Raw genomic sequence first — 18,424 nt, 5'->3', positions numbered from 1 at the left:
GAGTCTTAAAATACAAGTTATTAAATCTCCAGAAAGTCATAGAAAAAATGAGTACCGTTCCTTTTGGTTGTGCCTTTTAAGCATGGATACCTGGTGGGGTGGGTGGGGAAGAACAGTCTTGGGCATCTCTGCAGAGAGACTAACCTCAGAAACCCACACCTTGGGGCAGTTCAGTGCACGTCAGTGCTACAGGAGAGGGTTTGTCAGGCCAGAGCTGCAGTGAGGCCTCATTGTGCATCCTGGTGACCAGCATGGTGGCCCTTTCTTTCCACCTCTGTGTCCTCCTGTGCCAGGCACATCCCTGTCATCTTTGATTGCAACCCACACACATGATCACATGGTGCTGCATGATTGTCAGGATAACCTTCAGGAGTCTGTCTTCACAAAAGGAAATTTTCAGGTGGCCCATACTCTGGGCAGGACCAACAACATGGTCCCCTCAGCCATTACTTGTCTGGGTATGTGGGGGCTCCCAGGCTGGGATAGAAAAAACACAAAATGTTTGGAATTAGTTACTCTCCCAACTGCAATTGTGTTTACAAAAGTGATGCTGAAGGGATGGAAATGAAGTCTGCATCAAGGCAGCTGCATCTCCTCATTATGATCTATCTGGTAATCAGCTTCCCTGCTTCCCCTCTGATGTCCTGTAGCCTGGTTTTGTTTTCTCCTCACAACAGTGCAACTGGACTAGTTACGAAAAAAGCCCACCACAAAGCCCCCAAAATAAGCAGAAGGAAGGCATTCCTTTCAGGCATGAGGACTAGGGACCTGCCTGGGTGGGTGTGTGCTCCCAGGCTTTTGTGCAGCACACCCCTGCTGACAGTGAGTGAGGAGTGTTTGTCTTGGACCAGCTGCCCAGAAATGGAAAATAACCTCTCTATAGAACAAGCTTGCTGTGAAAGGCATGTTAAGGGATGTTAATTCTGACTTCAGGTGACATGGAGGCCACTGTTCAGGGAAGGTGGTGGGGCTCAATTCTGGTGTGAGCATAGCAGACTCATCCTGATGGAGACCAGCAGCACAAGGCCTTAGATTTTTCTTTCCAGAGCTAACTCATCAGCTGAAAGCTGGGCAATACTGTCCCCCCAATCCTGAGGCTGCAGGAGATGCTGGTGCTGCTGCTTCCCACAGGAAAACAGCCACCTTTCAACCACTGTGCCAGGCTGATGGCCCCCATGGCACAAACCAGCAATCCTGGTTGTTCATTCCCTCTGCTGTCGTGCATTAAGATTCCACTCAGCAAGTATCCGAGTGGCAGATGATCCTTAATAACTCAGAAGGGCAGAGAAAATACACCAGGACCAACCATGGCCAGAAAACCTGACAAGTAAGATGCCATATGCTGCTACTTGGGCTATTTTTGCCTAACATTTGCTGTTGGCAATTAGTAAGAGCAGATATGCCTTTCTTTTCACTCTGCTGACATAACCTGTTCAGAATGTGACTCCTTCCAACTTCCTGGACACTTACTGACCAACCCAAGTTTTTCCTGAAGTAAGGAGAGAAATACAGATTCTACTGTTTGAAAAGTGCTGGGGTATTTTCCTCTCAGAGGGTGCTCCTAATATTTTATAAGTGGAGAGTGAATGTAAAATATCTCTATTACTCAGAATAAGACAGTGAGAGATGGGAGAAAAAGGATAAAAGCAGATGGGATTAAAAAAGGACAAAAGCAGTATGTTTGAAACATCAAATAATAATAAGAAAAAAGGAATTAAAATTAGGAGAATCAGCATAGTGATTTCTAAAAATGCTTGGTATAAGTAACCAGATAGTATGAGCAAGGCTGAAAACCAGGAAGTAGATAAATTTAAAGAATGATGAATAAGTACAAAGTGATAGTCTTTACTGGCAACTAGTGAGCCCTAAAAGGCAAAGTGCAATCAGAAAACTCTTCAGAATAAAAATCAAGTATATCCCCAAACCTACTAACTGAATGAAGCATAAATGCTACCATGCAAGGTAGACACAAAAGAAAATCCCTGAACAGAAGTGTAATGGCAGAAAATAATGTTATCTTGAAGTGCTCAACTGGTGCAGCTCTGTAATTATTAGAAACAAAGGTTGAAATAAACAACGGCTATAAGGAAATGCAAAAGAATGCAAGGCAATATAAGAAAAAAAGTATTGTTTGAAAGATCTTTGGCAACAGAGAATTTAGTGGAATAAAGACCAAGTCTGGGTTAAGGATTTGTATCCATCACCAAAAGGACACTCTCACTTCTCAAGGCACTGCACCAAAGAGCATCAGTGGAGCTCTGAAAGTGCAGCTGCAAAGATCTACCAAGTTGGGGTGACACAGCAAAATTCTGGCTTTGGTGAATTATCAAAGCAGTTTATCATTGCTAAAATCTGCCACAGTAATGAAAAAATGTAAGAAAAAAAAGCCAAAATGTATTTTAACTCTCAAACATCTAAAGAGAAAGTTTCAACAGAGACGACCAAAGTCATGGTACCTCTAAGGGAGGAAAGATGAAAGCTCTCAGTACACCAAAAATTTGTGAGAGATAAAACATTTTACAATGCAGGATGTGGTTAGCTTTTTCTGATGCAGAAGAGCACTTCACAGGCCCTATGAAGATCAGTATCTGGCAAACACACTGAAAGCAGAGCACGTTTTGCACAGAATGATGTTGCTTTGCACTCTTATCTGAATGAACATAGCGATGCAATGACTGACTAATTACAACATAACTAAGTGTAATGAATTAATAGGACATTAAATCATTAAATCCCTTCCTTAATGATTCCTCCTGCATGCGGCCTCAGTCATATATCAAGTAATTCTTGTAACAAATTAGAAGTTTGGTGCTTGCAATGTAATAATACAGGAAGCCACTGGATCTATCAAACCAATGTGTCAGGGCACATTCAGTTTTAAAAAAGATTAATACAAATCTTTTCCATAACCAATTTTAAATCAAGAAAATAATAATAATAATGTATTTTAACTCATCAAACAAATAAAAATGAAAATAATAATATTTTCTTCTTGACAACTGTGTAAACTAATTTGGAAATGGGGATGTTAATTTTTACAGTGGAATTGCAAAGTTCCACTCTTCTGCTAAACTAGACTCAACGTGAGGACATCAGAGTAACCAGATCACTTTTTCTGTCACAAATTCCTGGATGTGAGTGCATGTTTGTGAAACTGGGATATCCATGCTGAGTTTTACAACCATTTTTCCACAACTTCTTTTCCAGAAGTGAACTCAAAATTAGATGCACAATTACCTACATGCAATTTCACAGACACTTTCCAGCATCTCAGTATTTAGACTTAGTTCAAATGGCTCTGAATTACAGGTCAACTTCAGGTTTGGGATTAGGGCCCAGCCCAGAAAGCTGATTAGTGTCCAAACAAAAGAGTACAACCATATCCGTAAATCCACGTCACGTGGAGTACACTAAAATCCAACTGATCAGTAGCACTAAAGCATTTATGTATTTTAAACAATGGCTATTTTCCTAAGGTTAAAGAAAGAAAAGCATACCAACTGACTTGCTTGGGCAGTGCAGGGTTTATGTGCTTTGCAAATTGAGAGTACAATTGCAGGTAAAGAACTGGATCATGTACAGACCACATTCTGCACTGGATGGTGAAAGTGGGGAGAAAGAAAACTGGAGAAAATATGCAGTCCTTTAAGTCTTCCTTTTTTTCTCAAGGAAAAAGAAAACAAAACCGACAAAAACAAATCAAAACCAAAATCTTTCAGTTGAAGAGATCTGACTTATACTGAAAAAAGATAAAACATATTTTTTAAGCTGAAAATAAATTCCTAGACAGTATATCAGCTCAACAACATTCTACTTCAAAAAGTATCTATCAGACCAAAGAAATCTCATATGCAAAACGAAGACCTGATCACCAAATATGTACTGATTTTACCTTTGTCTCTGTTCTTCTCCTTTCCTAAAGAGTCCAGTTTCTTTCTCAATGACTTCTTCCTCTTTTGTCCATCTGCAAGAGGCAAAAAAAAAAAAGAAAACAAAAAAAAGGAAGTAAGTGAAGTAACCCTGAACAAACTGCTGCACAAGCTGTAGGAACATGGAGTGAGATGGTCACAGCACTGGGGATCAGGAAGGGTGTGAGACACATTTCACAAAAGCTGGGGGCTGTCACAGTTCTCTGGCCCAAAGGAGTGTGGCTTTGCTCACCCAAATGCTGAGGCTGTATTGGGGAACATAGATGTATCCCCTGCATGCTGCTGGTCACATTTACACACGCATGGTCACTGAAAAGTTAACAAGGGAGGTTTTTTGCTGGATGCTCTTAAAAGCAATGCACCATAAACCTAGAAGGTTTATCCTAAAGCCTTCATCCATGGTCACAAGGCTGTGATTCAGGTGTGGAACTAAAGGCAGTATTTGGAAAGGGAGGATTACTAACCTCCAGGACAAAGCTCTGCATACCAGCCATACCAGCTGGGTGATAGCTGACCACCTTCCCATGACCCATCTGAGCTGAGCTCATGCTGGGAGCTGGCAGTTGAGTACAGCATGTCCAGATTGGTTCAGATGGATTAGAGCCTCAGAAAAATTTCTGTTCTGACAACCAATATATGGTCCAAGTTTTCATTTAGGTATTAAGGACCAATGGTTTTAAGCAATATCAGAGGCAGGTTGGTTCTTGAAACAATCATATCAAAAGGTTGGCTATCATTATTTCCTTCAGCAGCATCTTTTATAATGAAATGTCAACAAAACAGAATTCTATTTATTAGGTCTCAACAAATACCAGGGATTAAGTCAGGGGCCTGCTTTAACTTGTACCTTTGGAATTTTTTAAGTTCCAAAGCAATATAAAGGGTCTACCACAGGGACTGATATGCTAACATAGACACTGCTCGAGATAAAGTTTAATGAACATGTACTTTTTCCCTTACTGGTTTTGTAATATGGCAAAAAATCAAAAATGAGCACACTATATCCATTTCACTTTTAGGGCAAGAGAGTCACCAAGTAATGTGTCTGAACACATTTTTCTAGTTGTATAAGCCAGTGTCTTAAGTCTTTTATAGCAAGGAACATACCACAAAGGAGTGAAGTGGATTTTTGTTAATGAACTCTCTTTTTTGCAATTAGGGGTCATGAGAGAACACAAGCTACTCCTCCATACTTTTCCCTCAAATCCTTCTGAAAACCAAGTCCAGAAAATTACCCACTAGACTGCTCAAAAATTCTGACTTTTTAATAGCAAATTAATACTCTTTTATTTTAAAAATAACATTTCTTTTTACTTTTTGTAATGGTGGTTGAACTGACTACACTTGCACTCTGCAGTTATTTCCAGGATACCACAGAACCACAGAATGGGTTGGAAGGGACCTCTAGGCCCTTCCTAGATCATCTAGTCCAACCACACCCAGAGCAGGGTCACCTGGAGCAGGTAACACAGGAATTTGTCTGGGTGGATTTTGGATGTCACCAGAGAGGAAGAATCTGCAACCTCCTGGGCAACCTGTTCCAATGCTCTGACCTCCTCAGTGTAAAGAAGTTCTTAGTCACGTTGAGGTGAAAATTCTTGTGTTTTAGTTTATGGCCATTGCTCTTTGTCCTGTTGCTGGGCACCACTGCAAGAAGTCTGGTGCCATCCTCTTGGCACCCATCTTTGAGATATTTATGTGGACTGATGAGATCTCCTCTCGGTCTTCTCAAGCCTAAACAGGCCCAGGTCCCTCAGTCTCTCCTCATAAGCGAGATGCTCCAGACCCCTCATCATCTTTGTAGGCATTTGCTGGACCTTGTCAGTAGCAGATTGTCTCTCTTGTGCTGAGGAGCCCACAAGTGGACAGAGCACTCTGGATGTGGCCTCACTGAGGCTGAAAAGATAGGCAGGATCACCTCCCCTGATATTCCTGATGCACCCCAGGATACCAGCAGCCCTCCTGGATAGAAGGACTCCCAGCACCCACAACCTGGATATTTGGTTCCTGTCTCGATGTACAATTGCCAAGTGCTGGTTGTGTTAACTCCCCTTTTCCCACCCCTGCTCTGGTGACAATTCATCTCTCTGAAATAAGGCTGACTGAATGGATAAGGTATTCTGGGGGAGAGCCCAGCAGTATAATGGTGGTAATTCATTGCCTGATATGGTCTATGATCAGATTTTCCTTTTTTCTTAGCCACATGACAAGGCTATAATTCAAAGTCATATTCTGATTGATGAAAAGCCCAGACTTTTCACACCTTCTGACATTTCCTGTTGTTAAGATTGAGTTTTTAAGAGAAATTCTTTCACCTCTTGGCAATGTGAATAGTTGGTAGCCTGCTTACATACACCTGACAGTACAGCTTGTTTTTATAAGGTTCCCTGCTATCATTGTATTTTGGCTTTATAGCTATAATATCCATGTTACAAATTCAAATTACTACTTCACAGACTCTTTTTGACAGATGATTTGTATTTCCTTGGAGTCACAGAGCCACATTCTCCAAAAACCCATTTATTGATATTCTGACATCCCACTGAAGTCTCGAGAGAATGAATCAAAATTTCATGCAAAATGCAGTGTTTTGCTATGATCACTTACATTTACAGTTTACCCCTAAAGAGTTACATATGAAAATAAGGCTGAGAAGAATGTGAGTAAAAAGCTAGAGTTCAGAAGATCTGCCAAGAGGTCTGAGGTCAGTTCAAGTTCTCAGTTCAAGTTCTCATCCTCCCCAGCAAAAGACATGATAAATTACGGTCTATCCTCTGTACATATAAATATGTTTTCAAATGACTGTTAATACAGGGCACATCAGGCATGAACATTGTTGAAATATTCATAATGTGTTTAAAGACTTATGCAACCCCAGCAGTTTTGCATACTAAATGAATCCCATCCATAATAATAATGCTTAGTATTTATTAGCTGCAGTGTGGTTTTGAAAATATAATTAATATCCAAAACATTATTGAGAAACATGCAAAGCATCACTACCCACACTTAATACCCACTGTATGTTTTTTAACTTATTAGCAAATACTTCTGCAAAACAGTATTGTATCAGTCTGAAGTGCTATAAGGTATGGATGGATTGTTATTTTTAATTTGCACTTTGGAAAAGTCTAAACCACATAATGATAAAAGCTGTTGGGCTGTTATTCAGCCTTTTGTGTCAGTGAATTGTCAATTTATGTCTTCTTTCTGTAGATCAACAATACACTGCTCCTTCAACAGGTTCCACTCAAGAACATTAGCAAGACTAGAGAAGCACTCAAACAACAACAATCACAGAGAAGGAGGTTGCATTTTTTTTTTCCTTTGCTAACCCATTCTGTTTTCCTGAAGGACACCTGTGCAGGCAGCTGTGCAGATCAGTTTGTTTTCCCGAAATGGACTTGATCTGTACAGCACTTACTAATTTATATGTTTGCTGCATTTTTCACTGCAATGCATACATCACTCCCTAGGCATCTATTTATTAAGACTAGCACAATGAATATTTAAAAGACCAAGAGTCTAGAATCAAACTCCTGAGTGCACATTAAATTGCTATGTGACCTGTTTTTCCAAAGTGGTGAGCACTTCCAGGTTCAGTTAATGCCAAAAAGACTTCTATTTGAAAAATTAGGTCATCTCTTTAGGACTCTGCCAGTGAACCACACAGCCTACAGAATACAAGACTATTTGTACTGATCTACAGACTTTTTACAAGAATTGAACAATCTGACTTCTAAGATTATCAAATAAATAAAATTAAATATTTTGGGTTAAAGTTGAAATTCACCTACAGTGTCATCACTAGCACAATTTTTTAAGCATTTATACTATCAAATCCCAGATTTTCTACAGACCATTTGCAGGCTTAGATTTCTCTCTAAGTGAGACCGTAGTTCTACAATCTAGGTAATAAGAAGTCATTTTCACACTGTGGATACATAAATTTCAGCTTTAACAGTTAAAACATGAAAAGAAAGAAAGAGAACTTTGTACATTTTTAAACTTGTTGTTCTGTTGCTTTGCACAAGGCCACCTACCAACCACCCACCTTCTATGACTGAATGAGAGTGCAGGCTGAATCTTGTTACTGTTTACTTCCAGTACTTCTTTATTCAATTTATATTTATGGAGATTAACAAGTCTATTTGGTAGGTAGAAGTGTTACTCAGCATAAGCTAAAGCATCACAAATTAGGTATAGGGAATTAGCTCAATTATAAAGTTAGTGGCACACAAATTTAATATTCAGGAAGTCTTGGCCAACAGCTTCAGATTATGTCACTTAATAGTCAATATCCTGTGAAATCCTAATCCAATATCTTTTTACTAATTAATAAATTATGCAGTAAAAAAGTACAACAGCGCCCAAACTTTGTACATAATTTCTGGGACAGTACTATAGTATTAGGCTTCAGATAATGAAAAAAATACCCTCTCAAATATACTTGAAGTGAACCTGTAACAAAAATAGGATTCTTCAGCACTTTCCTTATACATGGACTGGTGGATTATCTATAAGAATGACATTCCTTTTATGTTACTTACATGCAAGGACACTTTTTATTACACAAAAGCATAATTCATAAATTCATACAGATCCTTCAAACTAATTTAACTCAGTGGGCTTTTGACATAAGAGATGATATGCTGCTGACAGGGTTGGAGAACAAAGAGAACTTGCAATTTATTGGCAAGTTCCTTTGCTTAAGAGAAATTAGTTTCTTGTCTGTTTCGGGAAGAATGTTTGTCAAGTTCCACAATTAAGGGTTATTTTAACACATTATAAAAAGAGGATCTATCTCAGTAATTATTATCAGACCTATAGCTCAATTATAAAAGCAGAAACGGATAAAAAGGTTGATATTGTGAGATTTCTAGCCTACTTCTTCACAGTAATTCTAATTCTATTCATAGCCATTTTTCTTAATAAACACTATTAACTGGATCTAACAGCACTTAAAGAAAAAAAATTAGAATATATCTTCTAAGATTGCAATCAATTCTGTCTTAAAAATTACTACCAATAGCACCACAAAGCACAAAGTCAAACCTCTCTTGAGCACTTGTTGGTTCACTTCACTCATCCAGAGCAACTAATTTCCCAAGTGCCAGCCTCCCACAGCCAGCTCGTGTGCCAAATGTCAAGCTGCAGTCTCTCTAGCCTGTGCAATACTGCAAGTAATTGAGAGTGTCAATCAGAAAACACTGCTAAATTCTGTTGACAGAGCACAATAAAGGCAAGACTGCACTTCATTCATTGACAGTGGCACAGTGTTTGTGGTTGCAGATGCTTCTTTGGGTCACTATACAAAGAAAATTTACTTCTGAATATACACTTGGGGCTGCTCTGTTGAAGAAGTGGGTGCTGGTTTCACTTAGCCATTTCTGTGACTATAAATGTCCATCTTGAAATATTTATTTTTAAAAACTTGTTGAAATGCCCTGTCCCCATGCAGCAACTTCCAAAGCACTGCCAGCTGCAACACAGATGGAAGATAAAATTCAACCAGAGAAACAGGATTTTGGCACATGAAGAAATAAGAAAAGGGGAAGACTGAGCCTTCAGGTATTTCTTATCACACTCATCCTTTGCCTTAGCCATACACACACAAGACCTCCATCAGTGATGCAGATTACTCTATTTATTCAGAAGCCTTGGACTATTGTCCCACTTCTCTTTATAGTCTATGTTCCACACTTTATTTCACTTTGACTTAAAGCAGCATTTCTTTGTTCTTGTCAGCCAGCAGCTGATGGAAGAAAAGCCATAATCATTCAAGAATATCCCACAGCTGCAGTCATGACCTTCCAGGTGACATCTGGCTGATAGATGCTCACCTCAGCCCACAGCACCATGTTCAGGCTGCTCACTAAAGGCACCACACGCACAACAGAGGCAGCTTTCCTCTGATGCAGCAAACAAGCTTCAGCATTCCCTTCTCTGAGAAGTTCCTGAAAAATGTGCTTGTGGCAGAAGAAACAGCATGAAAAGGGCAGAGCTAAAATCAAAGCCAGTTTTTCAGGAGAAGGGACATCCCTCCTGTTGGGCTGTGCACTGGGGGACAGGGCTGGACAGGAGCAGCACCTGAGCCAAACCCTTCTCAGGGCACTGTGAGAAACCAGGAGAGCTGTGGGGAAAGACGACTGCGCAGGAAACAACGCTCTCAGCAACACGTGGTGCATACACTACAACCACCTGAGGAAACCCACAAGCAGCAGACAAAAGTGTGCTTTTAATTCACCTCTTCCACATCCCAGCAGCTCTTTGATAACCTGTGGTTAGCGGATCTTCTTCACACCAAGGCTTCAGTGCCTCTGGGCTAAGGCACTACTGTTGTTAAAATGAAACGCAGACAAATTACAAAGCTCAGCTGTGCAGGTTTTGAGTCACTGAGCTGCTGAAAGTTTAAAAGCTGCACTATACACAATTTCTTTAGTGTTGAACAGTAAGAATTTGAAATCTTGATTTCAAATAATTTGAAATTAAATTATTTATCTAGAATATATGTATAAGTTTCCACGGAACTCTTCTAGAAGGCAAAACTGATGGAAATCTCACCTACTTCAAAAGAAAGCTGCATCCCTACAGGAACTACAGCTTTATTTATCAAATAACATAAATGAAACTACAGTTTTATTAATCAAATAACCTCCTGTGGTTCTGATACAATTTTTTTTTAAAAACCCAAACAACCAATTCTACATAATTTGCTTGCCAGGTACTAATAGATCCTTTTATACACATCAGTTAATACTGAACATCTATTCTGAAGGCAAAGGTAATATATGAATTTATACTTGCTGAGCACATTACCAGTAGACTGCCCTGTCTTTTAGGAAAACAAATGTGAAAAGTGTGTTTCCAAACTAGACTCAAATCTAGAAAAATTGAAACCTATTTGCAAGGCCTATTTCTATCAAAAATACAGACTATAACTGCAGTGAAACAGGTATTAACTCTCCTTCACACAAAACCCCACAAACAACCAAACAGAAACAAACAAACAAAAAACCCACCAAACAACAACAACAACACAAAAATTAAAAAAAACAAAAAAAAAAACAAAAAAAAAAAAACATAAGACCTCCACCACCACAACTAACAAAAAAACAACTTACTTTGGTCACTGCTTTAATTCAGATACAAATACTACTCAACTCCTGTGGCTAGAGGAACCATAAGAAAACATGACATTTCCACTGCATTTGCCTGCATGTTCCCTGGTGTGTTTAAGAATTTAATTAGTCTCCAATATATACGTTGTAAAGAAATAACTAATTCTGTATTTTTAAATATGCTCTTCCATTATTCTCTGTCATAAAGAGACTTGCATTAACTGGTGGGCAAATGCAGGTGCAACATATTCTAAGGGTGAGAACCAAACTCAACTTGACAGGGAATATGGGATTTGAGCTCTGGAGCGAGGTCAGGGCTCCTGAAGGCACAGCCAGAGGGAGAGGGATGTCAGAGCCCACCCATGCAAGGAGAAGAGCTGGGAAGGAGCAGCTTCCCAGGCCTGCCCAGGCCACTGCACTCCTGCTGTGCAGGAAGCTGCAGGTCTTACAGATGAGCACAGCACAGCTGCACCAAAAGAAACACTTCAGCAAGTACAAAGTGGATGCCTGCCTTGTTTGTGCAAGCTATGTATAAATATCCTTAAAATAACAGAATTTTTAATAGTTGCAGAATTTTTTGAACCACAACAAAACTAAGAATTAAGTTTCCTATCTTTCCTTTTAATTTTTTTGTTGTTGCTGTTAAAGGTATTCCTTAATCTTTTTGCATTTGGACTATTGACTGGAAGTAACTGTGTTGGCAAAACAAGGGAAAAAACCCTCTTCAGTTATTTTGCCATTACTGTAATGAAAACATATATAAGTTTTTTGCCATTTAAGTATTTTTTAACTAATAATATATTTAAGATGGCTGCATTACACAAGCTCTGAAGAACAAGATATTTAAGGAATTTTAGTATCCAAACACTAAATTATAACTGTTTGCGAGCTGATTTGTTAAGTCTTTAATTGGACCCCAGGAAAAAACTCATTTTGACACAAAAATAAACAGTTGCCCAAGTACTTTTCTATGTCAGAATGAGGAAAATAGCTGCTGCTGCCATACATAGCTGGGGTGGTGGAAGTAACTGAAAAAAAAAAACATGCAAGGATTACAAAGGAAAGGTCTTTAAAGGATTACAAAGGAAAGGTCAAATGCCCTTGTATGTGGCTGTTAGTGAAAAATAGCAAAAAGCAGGCAGATTCCTGAAAAGGGAAAACAGATACACAATGCCAGGTCTGACTTCCCTGTGCATAAACACACTCAGATTTTCAACTCATACACAGCTCTGCTCGCTTCAGCACCTACATTAGCACAGCACTGCCTGTGTCATAAGAAATCCCAAATCACAGTAATCTAACAAAATAATATCAAAATCCCACCTCCACCCCCCAACAGAGTCCTTAAAAAAACAGCCACAGAAAGCAGTCCAGGTCTTTTGATGGAGCACATGCCTTGTGCCAATAATGGAAGTAAAAAATGTGTCTAGGCATAGGAAAATTAGAGGGAACCACTCATTCTGGGCTTCAGGGCATATTTGCTACATTGACACTGATTACAGGATTCATGAAACAGTAACATCAAGTAGCAGGTGCAAGACAAGAGACAGACACTACTTTTTCACATTACAGCAGTATACAGTGTGACAGGAGTTTCCCTAATCTCCAAACCCAGGAAAGTTCCTGATTTAAATAGCCTGTGATACATCAGGGGCCTTGTGGCTGCCCCTCTCTCTAAGTGGAAGACACTCAGAAACTGTGATGATGGGCAGAGGTTTGAAAGCTTTGAGAAAGACTGAACAACACCCCCTTCTCAGAGTATTTTCATAACTCAGGAAAACTGTCAACACTAAAACAGGTTAAAAAAAACAACCCAGGTTAAAAATTATCTATATTAATAAATGAAAACAACTACAGTCAATGAAAATATTTTATTCAGGAGTAATGTTCTTAAAGCACAGAAACATATACTAGATAATTACTTCATAACATATGCAGAGAAATCACTGGAGTAGTCATCCAGCTTCTGCTGGACCTGCACGTGGTTCTGTTTGACCACCACAAATTTTAGCTGTACTGAAAAAAATTCAAAAAACCAAATGAAATGAGATAGAAAAACACAAATACAAGCTTTAAAACTGCTTTCAGTCCACTGGGGAAGCGGGGCGGAGTAGGAGAGATTTACTGCCTCCTGGCTTCAACTACTTAAATAAAAAGTAATTTTATAATGTGGAGGGGAGAGAGTAGTTTGATGCTATCGCTTGTCAAAATTACTCAATTTGATAAGGAGAGCTACCTTCAATCCAAACACTGCAGGGTGAGCCTGGGCCAGAACAGATCCAATCACCAGATTGTAGCTGGCCTTGGATTTACTGTTATCAATAAAGTCACTTGCACACCTGGGCTGGCAGGCAAAGAAGCAACCTAGCTTCTTCACATCTCAAATCTCAGTGTCAGCATGAGTTGAGCTCTTCAAAGGAAGAGGAAATTCCTCTAACCCTCTGGAATTTAGGAGACAAGCCAGATATGGTTCAGGGCACTCCAGATCTCCACTGTCTTCTGAGCATCGCCTTGTTGTTACTACTCCTTTGTGTAAGTCTGTCCTTGGACTCTCACCTTAAAGAAGAAGCCACAAAATAAAATAAAACAGCTTTCATAACTTACTCTCTCTGGGACTAATTAAACTAGTCCACAGTAATCCTGCTCAGAGCTGTGATGAAGAAATGAAATGAGAGGAGCTCTCGGTGCATGGAAGTGAAATAATGGTGCAGCAGTCTCTCACTGGACAGTTTGGTGGCTCAAATAACTGAGCTGTTATTCCTCTGAAAAATGACCAACAGATCTTACTTCTAATAATGTGTCTTTGTAGTAATTACCTGTCCTTTGTATCATCAATCATAACAGAAACAGGTGTTGAAAATGTAAACCACACAGAAAAAAAGACACAAGGAGCTCTGCAAAGAACACTTGGGTTGACTTCCTGCACAGAAATAGAGTCACATGGACATCTGTCTAATCTATTCTTAAAATCCTTCAGCAGGAGATTACATCTCCATTAAATCTCAAGGCAGCCTTTTCAGTGTAAAAGCCTAATGCAAAGATATATATAGTACCACAGCTCTGATAAAATAAATCTATCTGGAGTCACTTTATCTTTCCTAATCAGTATCTAGAGACATTACACTTCTGGCACCAACCACAACTGCACTTAAACCATGCCTGTGGAAAAACCAGAGAAAATTTTTCTACCTAAGGCAAGAAAAAAAATCATCAGGAATGTTCCCTAATGCACTTCTGAAAGGAGCAACACACACAAGATAACAGAACTAAGCCTGATTTTCAACTGAAATTTTTGAAGAAGTATACTGGAAGAATACACGTTATACTGATGTTACATGTTGGCAAAGCTCTGCAAAGGCAAGCAGAACATGGAAACTTGTAGGCTGCAATGTCAGTATTCTTAATAAAGGTTCAAAAGTTTTTCCTTGGTATATATTTATTGGTATTTATTCTTTGGCTTTGAACCACAATACAGCATGAATTCATAAGTCACTATCAAATCACTGGACATATACATTTGACTATTGGCAAAACTAGGACAGCCTAGATGGGCATTCAGAATCAAAGGGTAAGTACTCCATGAAGTGTTAAAGACAGATTTGGCAGAACACATCCAAGAATGTCTTTGTTACACCAGTGTTCTCTCAAAGGAAAAAAACCAAAATACACCTAATTTTGCAAAGCAGTTTTAGAGCCTCTCTATGTATATTTTGCTTCCCAACACTGATTCTCTCTACCACGTGTCTCAACTTTGAATATGGCCAATGGTCAAGATCAATGTTTTAAAATGAAAGCTGAGATTTTCATGTCTGACACTAATACAGACAAAATACCAAATATACTTACATGTACTTCAAGTCAATAGCTATTTCAAGTGCACTCCTAAAGAAATTACATTAGATAGGATTTTTATTTGTCTCAGAAGAAATTTTTTAATTCTATGGGACACAACCTTGAATATATGTGGTATATATAACATAAAATATATCCTGCAGCAGTCTCTGGATCTGACGTTTCAAAAGCAGTACCCTAAATAAACAACAGACAGCATCTAAATAAGGAATTGCCCTAGTAATGAAATACCCTGGTCATGATTCTATCTTTCTAACTTTTCATGATATTTGCATACAGAAAGGCTGATTGTAATATTTCCTTGTTTTCCTTAGGAATTTAAGCAAGATCTCTGTCCTTCACCATGAAGGGAACTGAAAGACTCCTGCACATCAGGGCTCCTGCCCAACAAGCTCCACAGCTCAGTATTCCTCCAGTGTCCATCCCTGTCCTCATTCCTTTCTTCTCTCTCCACAAAATACACCAACACAACAGCAGCTTCTCAGAAATTACACAAATCTTTATTTTAAATGTGCTAAGCCATAAACTTATTTTGTCATATTTACATCATCAGTGCCATTGATTTTCCTGTGAAGCCTACAATATTTTTTACCTCTGTTCTGTGTTCATACTCCACAACAAAAATGCATGCTGCTTCTTAATCAAAGCTCCTAGTTATTTACAAAATACTATTTAGTAAAAAGACAAGGTTTTTTTTGTTTGTAGTGATTTTTTTTAATGAGTAAAACCTTTTTCTTTTAAACCTATTAGCTTACCTCTGACAGAATTGCTAAGTTGAATAAAGTTTTCCTGATGTAAACAGACATGTAAAGCCTGCTATGTGATACAAGAAAATCTCGGAAATCAATTTGCTGAGCACAGCACAGTCTTTTATTAAAAAAACTGTCTCACAGCAAAAATTTTAAAAAAGGAACATCCCTCCTTCTTAAGTTTTAAAGATAATAAAGTATTTCCCCTGTTACAATGTTAGAAAAATTATATTCTGGCAATCTTGTTATATTTCCATTTTGTTCTTTTCTCAACAGTGGCAAAAAAGTGAATTTGAAAGAAAAAATCCCAACAAAAAAATTCTTCAAATTTCCTTAATGGTAGGGAAAAAAAAGTTTTTTACTTGTTTTCTTATCTCTCTGCCTGGAAAAACTCCTGTCACCTTCACTTTGATAAATGCCTGTGTAACATAGTTCAAGACTGTGTCTCACAACCTCTACCCTGCAGCAGCTGGGACTTCTCCTAGCTTAAAACATTAATTCAATTTTACTTCTGGTTTGTTGTTGGTTTTTTTTTTCCCCCAGACTGAGAGATATCTGGTCTTGTTTTCTTAGCATGAAAATGGAATCCCTGGAAAAATACATTTTTCCATGAAATATTTGAATTGGAGGGCACAGGTGGGAAGTTTCAGTCTGAAAATCAGCAAGTTAAACAGTTTTTATCTCTGACCAGTCTGTCTGCTAGAGCATAGCCAAGATTTACAAATGTAGCATAAAGGAGGAGAATTTATCTCAGCCTTACTTAACTATAATCTTCATGAACTCTACTACATTGAAAGAAAATCCATGGACTCACAAGCCCATGCCAGAGACAGTATTTATATGAGAAGAATCAGCAGAGGCTGGCATTAAGAGGGGTGGTAATAAGCCTCTTCACTCACAAGATACCCTGACACCAATTCAAAAGCAGCCATCCCTGAGCCTGTAACTCCACAATGTATAAGCTACAGTTTATTTAGATGTTTTCCACTGCCACAACAGCTATAATGTATACAACATGGTCAATGATTAAAAACAATGACCAGTTTGGAGCCCTCATAAAAATGCAAGCCCAGATAAAAATCATAGTCACTCTCAGTGTTAAGGAAAATTAATAATGAAATATAACAGCAAGTAATGTAAGCAAAAAAGAGATTGAAAGAAGCACACCCTGCCAAAATAAACAAGAAGCATAGACTTGTGTAACTCTTAATTCCCATTTCTATTCAGAGCTTAACTGGAATGTACTGGGGGCAAAGTACACAAATGAATGGTAAAAATTCAGAAAGCCCAGCCATGTTTTCCTTCATTTCGGAGACAAGGTTGTCTCAGCTCTCAGTCTGTAATCACACACTTATTGAGCCCTGCTCCTTCAAACTCACCTTTACTAAAGCAAGTGTATAGGAGACCAATGCTCACTCCATGTGAGCAGATGCACAGTGTCACATGGCACAAAGCTCCCATGCAAAAACATCCACCAGCACATGTTCAAGCAGCAGCAGCAGCAGCAGCTTCCCTTAAAATGACTTCTCTTAAATGACTGGGACTGCATTTAGGCTTCTAAAGCTACCCTTAGATCGTATTCATTACAACTAAACAAGTGACCTGAGAACCAGATTTGACAAAAATCTCTCTCTCAAAACATCACAGAATCAAAGAATCATCTAGGTTTGAAGAGACATTCAAGATCATCCAGTCCCACTGTCAACCCAGCACCAGCATAACCACCAGTAAACCACATATAACCCCAAATGCTCTCCTTATTGATTCGTGCTCTCCACAAATCCTCCAGCCCCACTGCAAAGCTGAGAAGAAAACATCCTTTTAGGAACTGGAAAGAACACAAGAAGTCATTTTCTCTTCTTGAATAAAGAGAACACCCAAATGTGATCCTTGAGTCTCAAATCCTATCCAAGCCCCTTCACCAACAGGTTCCCATCATGCCTTCAAAACCCAGGCAGATGCTCTAGGAGCTGCATTAGGGTTGAAGCCCTAATTCTCCATTTGCTCAACTCCTAACAATTCCTACCCCTGCTTCCAAATACAGGGTCAGTGAAGTGGGACAGGACTGTTAAGAGAGTCAATATAAACATGTGGTATTTAGGAAACTGATCCAATCAAAACTCATCCAACAACCTCTCAGCTCAAGAGATACCTTGGAGCCAATGAACAGAAGAAAATGAGCTCCTCTGCTGCTCTGATCCCAGATTTACTCTGCCATCTAACTTGAGTTAGCATTTGCTTGTGAAGACCTTCTGTAAAAGGTTCATTTTTCTCACTACTTTTATGCAAGGACATACACAAAATCGTAATGTCACCAAAAAATAGGCACACCTGAAGTGAGTTGTATCATCATTTTTTTTCTCCTATTTTAAAAAGATTGACTTTCCTGAAATGAGAAAAGACACGCTATATTGTAAACATGAACTGCAAAGAAGCATCGGCAGAATGGTACTGTTGTGACATTCAGAATGTCAGCAAATTAAAAATATTTCACAAAGTAATTGCATTGGTAAAGAAACTGTGCAATGCTTTGCCTGGAAATTACATCCTCTTGCAACTTAGCACATTAACCAACACAAGATAAATGATTCTTGGTCTAATTTCTGGTGGCAAATGGGGGGATGACATGGGAGCAAAAAAGGAGTTGATTACAGAATTTGAAAGATAAAAGGCAGAAAAACAAGACAACAAGAAACAAATGTGAAACATCTCATCATATATGTAAAACTAGTACCTCTTGATCAACTTGAATTCATTCGAATAACCTACTTTA

General features: G+C 38.7%; 1 protein-coding gene across 4 annotated transcripts in view; it reads right to left on the bottom strand.

The window, feature by feature from the left end:
- ARHGAP6 (Rho GTPase activating protein 6) overlaps positions 1 to 18,424 on the bottom strand; it is a 309,409-nt gene that overhangs the window by 36,881 nt on the left and 254,104 nt on the right. For all 4 annotated transcript variants that reach the window (XM_064407713.1, XM_064407714.1, XM_064407715.1 and 1 more), the window contains exon 3: positions 3,893 to 3,964. In XM_064407713.1, coding sequence (XP_064263783.1) covers positions 3,893 to 3,964 — 72 coding nt within the window. The remainder of the gene's footprint in view (positions 1 to 3,892; positions 3,965 to 18,424) is intronic.

The sequence above is a fragment of the Passer domesticus genome, chromosome 2, assembly GCF_036417665.1.
Source record: "Passer domesticus isolate bPasDom1 chromosome 2, bPasDom1.hap1, whole genome shotgun sequence".
NCBI lineage: Eukaryota > Metazoa > Chordata > Aves > Passeriformes > Passeridae > Passer > Passer domesticus.
Note: the sequence above shows the minus strand (reverse complement) of the source record. Positions and strands in the feature narration are given on the sequence as shown.